This window comes from Ahaetulla prasina, chromosome 4 (genome assembly GCF_028640845.1).
Source record: "Ahaetulla prasina isolate Xishuangbanna chromosome 4, ASM2864084v1, whole genome shotgun sequence".
Classification (NCBI taxonomy): Eukaryota; Metazoa; Chordata; class Lepidosauria; order Squamata; family Colubridae; genus Ahaetulla; species Ahaetulla prasina.
Window position 1 is genome coordinate 11,796,709 of NC_080542.1, and position 15,111 is coordinate 11,811,819.

General features: G+C 46.6%; 1 protein-coding gene across 1 annotated transcript in view; it reads right to left on the reverse strand.

Annotated features, from left to right (window-relative positions):
- The window catches only part of LOC131197906 (uncharacterized), a 43,744-nt gene that overhangs the window by 13,058 nt on the left and 15,575 nt on the right, over nt 1-15,111 (reverse strand). Inside the window, exons 8-13 of the mRNA XM_058182409.1 lie at nt 11,897-12,120; nt 10,229-10,382; nt 9,033-9,241; nt 7,922-8,039; nt 5,190-5,395; nt 73-190 (exon numbers count right to left, since the gene is read on the reverse strand). Of these exons, the coding sequence (XP_058038392.1) occupies nt 73-190; nt 5,190-5,395; nt 7,922-8,039; nt 9,033-9,241; nt 10,229-10,382; nt 11,897-12,120 (1,029 nt within the window). The remainder of the gene's footprint in view (nt 1-72; nt 191-5,189; nt 5,396-7,921; nt 8,040-9,032; nt 9,242-10,228; nt 10,383-11,896; nt 12,121-15,111) is intronic.

Sequence of the window (15,111 nt, forward strand, 5' to 3'; positions counted from 1 at the left end):
CCCGCCACCATTGCTACCGGATTGGGCGATCCGGTCCGAACCGGGAGCATTTCAACCCTGATCTTGACTCACCCAGTAATTTTCCAGTAGGGAACGCACAAGATCTGGAGAACTCCATCATGGTCAGCAATGTCTTGTTATCCCGCAGGGTGAAATCTAGCCGGACAGTAACTCCATAGAGAGAGATTTCCTGAAGCATGGAGGAAAGACAGAGGTTAGAGAGGGTTCTGTAGAAAGTTAGCGCTCAACCCTTCTCCTAGAAGAATTGAAATATTTTGAGAAATAGTAAAAAGGCAGGATATTGTATTTCCCTGGATGAGAAATGGAGAAACACGCTCGTGGAAAGTTGCCTCCTCACCTTCCTTAATAGCGCTCAGCAGATGTCAGCACTTAATAATAATAATAACAACAGAGTTGGAAGGGACCTTGGAGGCCTTCTAGTCCAACCCCCTGCCCAGGCAGGAAACCCTACACTGTTTCAGTCAGATGGTTATCCAACGTTTTCTTTAAAATTTCCGGTGTTGGAGCATTCACAACTTCTGGAGGCAAGTTGTTCCACTGATTAATTGTTCTAACTGTCAGGAAATTTCTCCTTAGTTCTAAATTGCTTCTTTCCTTGATCAGTTTCCGCCCGTTGCTTCTTGTTCTACCCTCAGGTGCTTTGGAGAATAGTTTGACTCCCTCTTCTTTGTGGCAGCATCTGAGATATTGGAACACTGCTATCATGTCTCCCCTAGTCCTTCTTTTCCTTAAACTAGACATACCCAGTTCCTGCAACCGTTCTTCATATGTTTTAGCCTCCAGTCCCCTAATCATCTTTGTTGCGCTTCCCTGCACTCTTTCTAGAGCCTCAGCATCTTTTTTACATTGTGGCGACCAAAACTGAATGCAATATTCCCAGTGTGGCCTTACCAAGGCATTATAAAGTGGTATTAACACTTCACGTGATCTTGATTCTATCCCTCTGTTTATGCAGCCCAGAACTGTGTTGGCTTTTTTGGCAGCTGCTGCACACTGCTGGCTCATATCTAAATGGTTGTCCACTAGGACTCCAAGATCCAAGACTTAAGAGATAAAGTGATAGCTAGTTCTATTCATAAGCAAATACCCTCACCCAAGATCCAACAGAGGTAGAGTTAGCCCTCAGCCACAATAGGAATTGCCCAACAAACCCCTTCATTGCATCAGGCCAAACTTCAACCAAACGTCACTCAGACAAACTCCTAGGATTTGTACATGGGCCCCATGGGAATCTGACGACAGCCAGTAGAATACATGTCCTTGCACAGGAACAGGAAGCTCAAGTGCAAAACCCGCGAGAAGGTATAAAAAACCCCATTCTCGACTCCATGTGGTCAGCTGTCCCCAAATCACATATGGTTGGTGGTTCTGCTTCATCAATCAATGGGCCCTCTTTCTAGTGGTGGGATTCAACCAGTTCGCACCACTTCGGGAGAACCGGTTGTTAACTTTCTGAACAGATTGGCAAACTAGTTGTTGGAAGAAATCATTAGGGCAGAGAACTGGTTGTTAAATTACTTGAATCCCACCACTGCCTCTTTCCAATCAGCCTCCAGCCTCCATTTTGTTTCCAGTCCGTTCTCCCAGCTTGGAACTGGACCTGGATATTTCTTCCAACAGTTCCATGCCGGCATCCCGACACAGCCTGCTCACCTTGGAAAGTGCACCATCATCTCTTTGCTCCTTTGACCGGGACAAATGACGAGAAACAGTTAAGGAGAAAGGTCTTCACACGCTTGCTATTTGTCTCTTTCTCTATCTACAATGAGTTAAATAGCTCTCTGGGTTTAAGACATAGAAGGAACTCTGTGACTTTCCTTTAGGTTTCCTTCTCATAGAGTCAGAGAGTTGGAAGAGATGTTCTACGAAGTCTTTTAGTCCAACCTCCTCCCCAAAGCAGAGATCTTCAGATCATCCCACCATCTATGGGGCTGTCCAACCTTTGCTGGGAAACCTTTAGTGACCGAACCTCATCATTTCGGGAGGGAGGTTATTCCATTGCTTCAAGATCAGGAAATTCCTCCTTATTTCACCTTTGGATCTCCCTTCTTCCCATTTGTCCTGCCCTACAGAGAATAAATCCACACCCTCCTCTTCCTTCTAATTGAAGGAACTGGACTATGTTCTAAAGTATAGAATGTAGTTCAGATTGAAATGGGACCTTTCAGATTATTGATCATGATCTTAGATCAGCATAAAGAATATAGGCTACAAGCAATTCGATTAGATAACTAATAGCTAGATAACTAGAAGACCAGATCCTGAAGATGAAACTCAAATACTTTGGCCATCTAATGAGAAGGAAGGACTCACTGGAGAAGAGCCGAATGCTGGGAAAGATTGAGGGCAAAAGAAGAATGAGAAGACAGAGAACGAGGTGGCTCAATGGAGTCACTGAAGCAGTAGGCATGAGCTTAAATGGACTCTAGAGTATAGGAAGGCCTAGAGGAACGTTGTCCATGGGGTTGCGATGGGTCAGACACGACTTTGCAACTAACAGCAATGACAAGATAACTAGATGATAGCTAGATATAGCTAGCTAGCTATAGATAGCTAAATAGATCTAGATAGCTAGATAGCGCGATAGCGCCGTAGAGAGATTGCGATAGATATTAGATCTATCTATCTATCTATCTATCTATCTATCTATCTATCTATCTATCTATCTATCTATCTATCTAGATATCTAGATATCTAGATATCTAGATATAGATAGATATAGATAGATATATATCTATCTATATCTATATCGATATCGATATCGATAGATATATAGATAGATACATAGATAGCTAGATAGCTCTGGATGGATGGATGGATGGATGGATGGATGGATGGATGGATGGATGGATGGATAGACAGACAGACAGACAGACAGACAGACAGACAGACAGATACATAGATACAGAGCCACTGGGCCTCTGTGGCTCAGACTGGTAAGACAGTTTGTTATTAACAGCAGCTGCTTGCAATTACTGCAGGTTCAAGCCCCACCAGGCCCAAGGTTTCAGCCTTCCATCCTTTATAAGGTAGGTAAAATGAGGGCCCAGATTGTTGGGGGCAATAAGTTGACTTTGTATATAATATACAGATGGATGAAGACTATTGCTTGACATAATGTAAGCTGCCCTGAGTTTTCGGAGAAGGGCGGGATATAAATGCAAATTTTAAAAAAAACATACATACATACAATTTACAAAAATCTATAGGGAAAGGTAAAACATTAGATAATAAGAAAACATAAACGTTAATATGTGGCTCACAAAATCTACTACAATATAAAATGTTTTTCTGACCTCATGAATGATTAAGAAATAGTGTATGTTTATATTTTATTCCATATACAGTGAAGAATTGGTTAGCACTGAGAGCTGGCTACAGTCATGCTCTCCATCCAAAATAATTCTTTTAGGAGGATTTTTATACCTTTTTCATTGGATTTTATGCACCAGAGCATAGATGTGTGTTGGACTGTCTTCAACCTATAGTTATCTTTAATAGCTCTCTAATATGAGCTAAGTAGGATAATACTCCAAGTCTCTTTCCTTTGCAAATTGTCATCTACAGGATCAAAGGAAACAAACATCTTTGCTGTAGCCTTCCTTCACAATCTACTTGATTAGGGGACTGGAGCAGGGGTGGGTTCGACTTACCTTTACTACCGGTTTGCAATGGGAGCCCATGCTCGCGCTTGCAATGGAAGCATGCGCATGCATGCTTCTGCAAATGCGCAGATTGTCCATGATGACGTCCAGGTGGGTGGGCAGAGCCTCCCACCGCTTCTACTACTGGTTCGCAAGAACCGGACTGAACTGGGAGCAACCCACCACTGGATTGGAGACTAAAACATATGAAGAACGGTTGCAGGAACTCGGTATGTCTAGTTTACTGAAAAGAAGGACTAGGGGTGACATGATTGCAGTGTTCCAATATCTCAGGAGCTGCCACAAAGAAGTGGAATCAATCTATTCTCCAAAGCACCTGAGGGCAGGACAAGAAGCAATGGGTGGAAACTAATCAAGGAGAGAAGCAACTTAGAACTAAGGAGAAATTTCCAGGCAGATAGAAAAATTAATCAGTAGAGCAACCTGCCTCTAGAAGTTGCAAATGCTCCAACACTAGAAGTTTTTAAGAAGCGATTGAATAACCATGTGTCTGAAGTGGTGTAGGGTTTCCTGCCTAAGCTGGGGGTTGGACTAGAAGACCTCAAAGGTCCCTTCCAACTCTGTTATTCTATATCAGTGGTAGTCAAGTTGGTCCCTAGCGCCCACTAGTGGGTGTTCCAGCTTTCATGGTAGGCGGTAGGAGTTTTGTCCGATACTGAAGCACTTTCCTTTTTTTTAATTTAATTGACTTTAAAAAAAAATTTCATAGTATTATTTAAAAACATTTTCATTAGGTTTTCATAAAATTCCCCGTGACAATTTAAATTGCTAAAAATATACTATTTGTATCGCCCGCGCATAAGTTTCGTTCATGTTATGTAAGTGAAACTAAATGGCGCTATAGTGCGACCATAAACAAACGAGCCTCGTCACAGAATATCTCACACATCTCCACATACACCATCCAGCTGTAACAGACAAGCAGAGCTGATAGCCGGCGTCCCCCCCGCAAAACCCAATCCACGATACGTGAGAGGCATGCGCAGACGACGATACACAGCGCATTACTGTGGAAGCGGAGGGCGGTTAGAAAATTTTACTACTTTGAATATAGTCATTCAAACTAAATACCGGACCAAGAAATATCAACTAGCTTTTGAATGAACAGACTGCAAGAATTATATTTATATTTCTCTGTATGTAAAAGGAGAGTTAAGGTCCTAGGGGAGGATGAGAGTTTATGGATAGTTAGCATATGTTTAGCTTATGATTGTTAGATGTTTGTTATACCCTGTATTTTGCTCTGGGAAGTCTTGGGGGGAGAAGAGGGGAGGGGGAACGGGGGAGGTTGGGGGAGGGGGGAGGGGGAAGGAGGGGAGATATTTGTTAAAATTATGTAAAACTTTTACAATAAAAAAAAAAAGAAAATTTTACTACTAACAGAGATACAAAAATGGGCGGCAGGTGTAAAAAGGTTGACTATCCCTGTTCTATATTCTATACTTGTGCTTGACAACTTCCTTTAACCAGAATTCCTGCCTCAAGTGTCTATTTCCAACACACCTCGTACATCAAGCCACTAGCCAAAAATGGCACCGACAGGTAAAAGTAGCTGCCATCATCTTGAACGGTGTAGTTCTGCGATACTGCGAGTTCGTTTGTCAGCTGAAGGCTACCCACGTAAGGAATCCAGTAGCGATCCAGATTTCCGCGCGTCATCATCACGCCAATCTGTCCTCCTTCGCAGAAGCCCTTGAACACTGGAAGAACTGGACAACAGGAGCAATCAGACACAAGAAGGAAAATAGAAAGGTTGAAGATTTTATTTGATTTCAGGATTGATTGATTGATTGATTGATTTTTTGGCTCTGATGAACAGGGCAGGGCGGTCTGGTTCCCATAAAACAGGGCTCTCCAAATTTGGCAACTTTAAGACTTGTGGGCTTCAACTCCCAGAATTCCCCAACGAGCCATGTGGAGTTGAAGTCCACAAGTCTTAAAGTTGCTAAGTTTGGAGACGCCTGCCATAAAATATAGACCAGAATGGATAATGTTTGATGGCCAGGAAATACACAGTGTTTTGAGGCTGAAGGAGAACCACAGTAGACAATTGGTGTAGAAACTCAGCACCCATACACCCTCCTAGTGTTGTGGTCCGCCAGCAGCCTGCGGAACTGGCAATGGAGTCGGACAGTGATGAGGCTGAGGAAGAGCGTGGGCCAGTCCTAGAGCCTGGGAAAGGCCTTGATAAGGGCTCTGCATCGGAGGCTGAGGTGGGGCCAGGGCCATCGGGGAGTGAGGTGTGGACTCCAGAGCCTCCATAGGCTGACAATAGTGAGGCAGAGGAAAAGGTGGAGCCTGTTCCTAATGCACACATGAGAAGAGCTGCCAGAAGGCAAGAGCAGCTCAAGCAAAGAGGACGACTCAGAAGTAGGGCCAAGAGATGTTTGGCCCTTCCATAAGGCTTAAAAGACCAGCAACGGCATTTGGGCTTTGCCAGAAAACAACGTTGATAGCTTCGTCTTCTTGCATTTATTGTGTATCGGTGTCTTCTGAACTTTTGCCAAGAAAGGCCTTTGGCAGTTTGCCTAATTGGACCAAGGTTTGCGATAGGACTGAGGAATTTGTGTTGGGAGGAATTTGCTTTAATTTAGTTGAACTACACTGAGAATGAAGTAATTCTCAGCTGTTCGAATAAAGTTTGTTTGTTTTTACACAGCCAAATTTTCCTAGTACCCACTGGGGCCTGGGTCACAACACCTAGAGAATGAAATATTTTGGGGAATATTAAAAAGGCAGGATAGAATATTTCGCCTAAAGGAGAAATGGAGGAGAACAAAAATCTTAAGGGAGCAAGAAACCAGCCGCAGTCTCCTTGCCTCAAGCAGAAACTGACGAGGCCAGCTTTTATTTTTATTTTTTTAATAATTTTTATTTCCATTTTCCAACATCATATTTATGTACAAACTATTATCCATCATTAATCCCTAATTTTTATTTATTACTGATACAGGCCTGCCCGACTGCCACTTCCTTTCTTCACAACCTCCCTCTCTACCCTCTACTACTTTCCCATCCTTCATCTCCTTCACTTTACTACTTCCTCTCCTCCTTCTTCACTCCTCCCTTCTTCCACCCTATCTAACCTTCTTATTCCCCTCCTCCTTCTCTACTCTTTCCTACCTACTTTCTTCCCTCCTTCTACTCCTCTCTCCTTTTCTTTCTGAAATGGCAGTCGGGCAGCCCCAATATCATTTTGATAACGAGGCCAGCTTTTAGAAATGCAGATTTGGTAATCCGTTCAGAAAGACTGAGTCAGACAGAAACTACCATAAGCAATAAGACAACGGTTGGCAAGATTAGCTCAAAGAAACACCTAGGACTTGCATTTCCCCTCATCTATAGAGCCAGCCATGACCCCTACATGAACCCATAGAGATCCAGAAGGTACAAAACCTGCCCACTCTCAACTCCATTTTGTTGGCTGTCCCAGAACCACATGCTACTGGTGGTTCTGCTTCATCAATAAACCAAGTTTCTTTCCATTTTATTTCCACCCGGACCTGGACGTTTTTTTTCCAACAGTGGATATTGAAATGTATGGATTCATGTCACACAGGTGGGGCTAGGACACCAATTTTTCCCGTTCACAGGTGAGATGGAGTTAAATATTGCAAATATTGAAATATCTTTGTTGTCAGGGAAGGAGTTTAAAAAAATAATTCCCTCGTTTCCACTGTTTGTTTCTCTCTCCCAACTTCACAGGATCCATGACCATGATAACGCCGGGAAGATGAAAGAAGAAACGTTTAGAACTGGGAAAATCAGAAGTTTTTCTTCTGAAGCTATAGGGTGTCTCCCATCCTTGCCCAAAAAGACCACCAAATTCAAAGGTGAGGAACAATGGTCCTCTTTATGACTTGCGGACTTCAGCTCCCAGAATTCCTGGGCCACCATGGTCCCTTCATGACTTGCGGACTTCAGCTCCCAGAATTCCTGGGCCACCATGGTCCCTTCATGACTTGCGGACTTCAATTCCCAGAATTCCTGGGGCACCATGGCGCCTTCATGACTCGCGGACTTCAGCTCCCAGAATTCCTGGGCCACCATGGCCCCTTTATGACTTGCAGATTTCAACTCCCAGAATTCCTGGGTCAGCATGGCGGGCTCAGGAATTCTGGGTGTTGAAGTCCACAACTCATAAAAGGGCTATCGTTCCCCAACCCTGAATTAATTGGATGTTGACGACTTTTAAGCACTCCGGAATCCGGAGCAGTTTGGCCAAGCAGACTCACCTACATCAGCGACTTCACATTCAATGACTCCAGGATGAGTGAACGACTTGCCCTTCAGGGGCAGGAAAAACGTATATTCGAGATGCAAAGTGTATTTCCTGAAGTTGCCATATAGATACTACAAGAGAAAAAAGTTCTTTAGGTACACAAACTCATTGACGTGTAGGAATTCCCCTGCTAAAAGCATTTAAATTATCAATTCCTTCTGTTCTCAACTTGCGGCAATCCTCAAAGAAACCAGTCTACTTTGGCTGAAGGAATACAGGAAGTCCTCTACTTACAACCACAACTGAGTCTAACATTGCCATTGGTATGGGGGTGTAGAAAGTTAGCACCCACCCACCCCCGCTTAGAAGAATGAAATATTCTAGGAAACATCAAAAAGGCAGAATATTATATTTCCCTGGATGAGAAAAGGAGAAACATCTTTTAAAGACAGGCTCCCTGCCCCTGCCTTCAGCTCCAGGGTGATGGGATTAAGACATGGGCCTCAGGACATGATAGGATTAGCCCTCTACTCACTGCATAGCACCTGGGATTACATCACCCAGCAAGACTCAACCAAGCCTGGGACACAGACAGCCTAAAAAGCAGGGGTGAAATGCTCCCGGTTCGGACCGGATCGCCTGATCCGGTAGCGATGGTGGCGGGTGGTTCCCTGGCCCCCCTTTTTCCTCCCCGCATGCCCAGCTGAAACGCGCGAACATCAGAGGTTTTTTTGTTTGGCCGAAAAAATGCTTTTAAAAGTAAAAAAAAAAGCCTTTGATGATCGCGCGGCTCAGCTGGGATTGTCAGAACCCTTTCAAAGCATTTTTTCTAGAAGCTCTTTGGCGGAAGAGGTTTTAAAAGGCTCTGACGATCCCAGCTGAGCCGCGCAATCATCAGAGTGCTTTTTTTTTTACTTTTAAGAGCATTTTTTCGGCTGAAGAAAAAATACTTTTAAAAATTAAAAAAAAAAACCTCTGATGATGCGTGGCTCAGCTGGGCATTGCGGGGGGTGGGGCAGGGATTTTTGCTACCGGTTCTCTAAACCACCCACTGCCATCGCTACCGGATCGGGCGATCCGATCCGAACTGGGAGCATTTCACCCCTGAATTTCCCCCTTCTTACCTTCTGTTCCACCAGAGGGTTGGAGAACGGGACCTTGAGAATGAAAACTCGGGTGTGATCGGCATTGGGGACTTCCTCCAGGGTGCAGCCGTGTCCTTTGATTTCCGGTGGCGATAAGAGCTTGCCGCCTATCATAATGGCAGTCAGCTCCACATCAGCAAGGAAGTTCCCTATGGTGACATCGAAGTAGCCTCTCTCTGGAATCGTGTCTAAGGAGAAACGGAAGTTTTAGAGCTGTGGTGGAGCAGTGGTTAGAGTGCAGTACCGCAGGCTACTTCTGCTGACTGCCGGCAGTTTGGCAGCGCAAATCTCACCGGGCTCAAGGCTGACTCAGCCTTCCGTCCTTCCGAGGTGGGTAAAATGAGGACCCAGATTGTTGGGGGCGATAGACTGACTCTGTAAACTGCTTAGAGAGGGCTGTGAAAGCACTGTGAGGCAGTATATACAGTAAGTCTAAGGGCTATTTCAGCTGGAGGAATCTACATCTACGACAATTTTCCTGATGCAGTTAGGGTAACAGTATTCCTGAGAGATCTCCTTCTATAGATGTGTCCGCGGAGAATTGTAAATACAGGCAATCCTCAACTTACGACCACAACTGAGCCCCAAATTTCCATTGCTGAGTGTTGTAGCCTGTCGGCCACCAGCCCCTCCAGCAGCCAAATCAAATGAGGAGGCGGTGTGGGAATCAGGGCATTAAGGAAACCTGAGAGCTCCATGGGGAAGAGGGAATAGAGCTGGCACAGAGAGAGAGAGAGGCGGAGCCTGGGCCATCTGCCAGCCTTCAGATGGAGAGTCAACAACCCCCAGGTCTGGAGGTGGCTGATGAGGAAGAGGAGGAACAGCTGGGTGCAGTGCCTGACGTGCGGATGCGTAGAAGGCAGAGGAGAGGAGAGCAGTGGAAATCTGTGGGCTGATCCCTGGGACGGAAAAGCTACGGCTGTTAGTGAAGGTCCACTCTAGCTATGGAGGTACAAAGCAGGGGGCGGAGATGAATAGGTGTGGCAGACAACAGACTTGTTATCCTGAGGTGAAAGAGAAACTTTGCGGGGGCTGCTGGCGCTCCTAATAAAGGAATCATTGCTTCAACTACAGAGGGTTTGGGGAGCTGGGTCAGAACACTCGTGTTCCACCAGGTGTCTTCCAAAGCCTGCTCTACTCAGTTAGGAAAAGCCGGGTGTGATACCAAAACTTACTGTCAGTGAGCACCGGTATCTGGGGGGCAAAGGGGGTGCGGATAGACTTGAAGATACGGTGACGGGTCTGGTCACTTTCATCTCCTCGCCACCTGCGGTCCAGGAGGAGTTTGATGGTATATGTGGTGCCGTAACGATTGTTGATCACGTCACTCTGGAAAGAAACAGACCGACCTCATCCATTCTGTGTCCCTTGTCTATTCTCTTGTCTGAAAGTCTGTGGAGATTCTCGGCCATCCAGATCATGGTTGTCCCAAAGGTGCTTTTATTAAAGGCAACTGGACTTGAAGCTCCAAGACGTTTGCTCCTTCCTTCCTTCCTTCCTTCCTTCCTTCCTTCCTTCCTTCCTTCCTTCCTTCCTTCCTTCCTTCCTTCCTTCCTTCCTTCCCTTCCTTCTCTCCCTCCCTTCCTTCCTTCCTTCCCTTCCTTCTCTCCCTCCCTTCCTCCCTTCTTTCTTTCTTTCTTTCTTTCTTTCTTTCCTTCCTTCCTTCCTTCCTTCCTTCCTTCCTTCCTTATCTCCCTTCCTTCCTTATCTCCCTCCCTTCCATCCTTCCTTCCTTCCTTGCTTCCTTCTTTATCTTCCTTCCTTCCTTCCTTCCTTCCTTCCTTCCTTCCTTCTCCCTCCCTTCCATCCTTCCTTCCTTCCTTCCTGTCCTCCCTCCTTCTTTCCTTCCTTCTCCTTCTCTTCCTTCCTTCCTCCCTCCTCCTTCCTCCCTCCTTCTTTCCTGCCCCTCCCCTCCCCTTCATTTTCCCTTCTTTCCCTTCCCTTTTTACTTCCTTCTTTTCTTACTCCCTCCCTTTCTTCCTCCTTCCTCCTTCCTTCCTTCCTCCTCCTCCCTTTCTTCCCCCTTTACTTTCCCTTCCTCCTTCCCATTCCTTCCTTCCCTTTCTTACTTCCTCCCTCCTTTTCTTCCTCCTTTCCCCCTTCCCTTCCTTTCCTTCCTTCCTGCCTCACTTTCCTCCTCCTTTCCTTTCCTTTCTTTCCCTTCCCTTTTTACTTCCTTCCTTTCTTCCTCCCTCCCTCTCTTTCTTCCTCCCTCCCTTCCCTTTCCTTCCTCCCTCCATTTCTTACTCCTTTCCTTTCCTCCTTCCCTTTCCTTCCTTCCTTCTCTTTCTTACTTCCTCCCTCCCTTTCTTCCTCCTTTCCCCCCTCCCCTCCCCTCTTCCTTCCTTCCTTCCTCCCCTCCGTCCCTCCTTCCCCTCCTTCCTAAGTTTCTTGGATGAGAAGCAAAACATCTTTCAGGGGGGAAAAAGTCCAGTTGCCTTTTGAAAAAGCGCCTTTGGGACAACTTGTCCAAAAGGCTAGCGTCCATCCCCCAGGGAAAGGACCAGAGGTGGGTTTCCACAGATTCTGACCAGTTCTGGAGAACCAGTAGCAGAAATTTTGAATAGTTCGGAAAACTGGTAGTAAAAATTCTCACTGGACCCGCCCCCATCTATTCTCTGCCTCTTGAAATGGAGATTTTGCAGTAACCTCCCCCTGGATTAGGGAGGGAATGGAGATTTTACAGTATCCTTCCCTTGGAGTGGGGTGGGAATGGAGATTTTACAGTATCTTTCCCCGGCCATGCCCACCAAGCCACGCCCATCAAGCCACACCCACAGAAGCGGTAGTAAAAAAAAAATTGAAACCCACCATTAGAAAGGACCTCTGCGCCCAGCACTGACCTCTGTGATTCCTCCCACGGCTCCAATCGGTACTGTGATGCTGATGAAGTGGGCGTCGATCAGGAAGCTGTAGCCATGCCGCACAATCATGGTCCTATCAATTCTGCGCCCGTCCACGCCCATCTCGATGATTTCATCTTGAAACTTATGGGGGAAGGCCACCAGCGACGGCAAGATCCGCAGCGAGGTCCAGCGCAAAGCACTGGCGGTGAAAGTGGGAGGATCTGCAGGAGAAAGAAGCTGAATGTGTGTGGGGGTCGATAAGGAGACGATCGACTCTTTGGGTGTTGTGACCCAGGTTCCTGGACCCGGACTCCTGGACTCGGATGGGATGATTCAGAAAGTGAGGGAGAAGAGTGAGGCAAGCCTTGCTTCTTTTGGGCCCTCTCCCTCCCTGGCACCCACTCAAAGGGAGGAGGAGGGGCTGGCAAGGCCTGATTCTCTCGAGCCTTCTTCTGATTTGGCAACGCTCCAAGAACAGTTTTGGAGTGATGCAAGACTGCGCAGACGTGACCGGCGCGCGCAGCAGAAGCAGCATTGGGATAAAGCCAAGGAATGATGGTCATGCAGTGACATCTGCAGAGACTATAAATAAGAGGTGGGACTTCCTGGGTTTTTGTCTTGGACAAAGCAATGAATTTGCGCAGGCAAACTGTATCAATGGAGGGAAGAATATATTCGTGAGTAATTCTGGCCTTATCTATAATTTCCTCGTTATCTCCAGAAACTTGGCAGGCCCATGGGTAGACGTGGCCAGGACATTTATCTATGTAATAAAGAAGAAGAGGAGGCCTTTGACTGACTCTTTCTTGGGAGTATTGGGGGAGGGAAACAGAACATTGGGACTGGGGGGCAGAACAAACCTGTAACTTGAGTTAGGTGTTACAGGTGGTCTCAATAAAACCCTGCCAGCAAGAGCAACCTTTTCTGCTAGGCCTCGGATTAGAAAGGGGGATGGATGGATGTTTTGGTTTGTCAGTATTTGGCTTGGTTGTTTCTCTTTTTAGAGCAGGGGTCCCCAACCTTTCGGACCTCAGAGACCACTAAATTCATAATTTTAAATCCCACGGACCACTAATATGACTGGGTGGGCGGGCATGGCTAGGTGGTCATGTGACTGGGTGGGCGTGGCCAACTCGATGTCACTCACATCGAGAGGCGCCTCTACTTGCCCCTCCCCTCCCAGCCACTCCTCGCCTCCCCACCCGGGCTCCTTAGGACCCCAACAGGAAGCAGTTTTTGGAGCTAAGCAGCCACCATGAGAAAGAGTTGGCAAAACAGCTCAGTTCAAATTGGATCTGACCGAGAAGGAGGCTCAGTAGAAGCACCTCACTGAGGACTACGAGCATAGGCTTTCCAAGCAGAGGGAAGACCTGCGGGAGTGCAAGGACAAGTACATGTGCCTGGAGGCTCAGCGGGCTGAGATGGTCAGCCAGTTCCAGGCCATGATGCAGTCCCACTGGAACAAGGTCCTCCGGCTCTTTGCCACCAACGGTACTTCCCTCCAGCCTTCACCCAAAGCCCCCCTGCACCAGGAGGCTGAAGCAGACCCAAGTCGGAATTTCTGTTCCCCTCCAATCCACACAAAAAACCTCAAAGGGGGAGACTCTCTGCAGCAACACAAACGTTCATTGCATGTATCTGTCCCGGGGCAGTAGTTTGAGGAACCCCTGATTTAGTGCAATATAAAAAATGCAAATAATTTTTCTGTGGACCACCAAAATTTTCTCATGGACCACCAGTGGTCCACAGACCACCAGTTGGTGATCGCTGTTTTAGAGTATCTATATCAGGGGTGTCAAATTCAAAGCCCACGGGCCGGATCCAACCCATAAAGTGCTTATATTCAGCCCGCGGGGCCAGCCTGGGAATATCAAAGGACTGGACCGCAGTGCCTCTGCTGCCAAAAAATGGGCCAACACCACCACCACCCCCGCAAAAAACGGGGTGCACGGCCCATTTTCGGCCTCCATGGCCTCCAGCAGCATTCTTCTAGCCAAAAACGGGCTGCACCAGGGGCATGTTTTTGGCCCATTTTCGGTCGGCAGAATGCAGCAGGAGGCCATGGAGGCTGAAAATGAGGTGCGGGGGGTGTACAGTCCCCCCCATGCCCCATTTTCGTGGGTAAAGTGCTGCAGGAGGCGTCCGTCCCATCTCCACCCCAGTCCCCGCCGTCCTCTCCCAGGAGAACTGCAATGCTGATCCGGCTCTCAAACAAATCCAGTTTGACACCCCTGATGTCAGCTTTGGAAGCCGAACTAGGCCGAAGGCTTCTATACGCTGCCACAATTCTCCTCTGTGGGAAAGAAGGGGAGGAGGGTGGTAGCGCAAGGGATGATTAGACATAATAACATTTTTCTGCCGGTCAAGGTCAGGCTGGGTTCGCATCTGGAGAAGGAGTGGCTGGAGTGATGCTTCGACATGGGACGGTTGAGGATTGGAGCATGTGACTGGCAGAGGGGTTCATGAGGGTGGAGATTTTGGGGTTTGTATTACTGAGGGACGAACCGGAAACCCCAGTTTCGGTTTTCATCCAACTGTTCCAGTTTACCTATGCTAGTAAAAAAACTTTGAAAGATGCTGGTTTCTGAGTCTTTCCTGCAGGAGGGGTTTTTTTCTGGAATGCTGACACCTGATTTATCTCTTTGGTTTTATATTCTCTTAGCTTGTAAGTCGTGACAGATTGATGGATGAAAGGAAAAAAGGAAGAATGTGGTCTTGATTTCCCTCTGTTTATGCAGCCCAGAACTGTGTTAGCTTTTTTGGCAGCTGCTGCACACTGCTGGCTCATATCTAAATGGTTGTCCACCAGGACTCCAAGATTGTTATGTTTTGTTACAAGTAAGGGCAGATAGTTGGGACTGAAGAATGAGGAGAAATATCTGCATCCCCTTTTCCCAACCTTTAATTTTAATCCAGCTACGTCTGTTGAGATTAGATTTTGATTTCTTGAAAGCCAAGGCTGAGATGACCATGAGAGGAACAGATGTAATATAAAATGAAAGCTGAAATAGTGATTGTGCATGATCATTAGTTTTGTGTTTCCTGCTCAGCGTGAGAAAGGCGGGTTACTCTTGTTCCTTTTTTGCACATTAATAGATTATGTTCAGGGGTGAAATGTAAAATTTGTTACTACTGGTTCTGTGGGCATGACTTGGTGGTGGGGCGTTAAAGGAAGGAAGGAAGGAAGGAAGGAAGGAAGGAAGGAAGGAAGG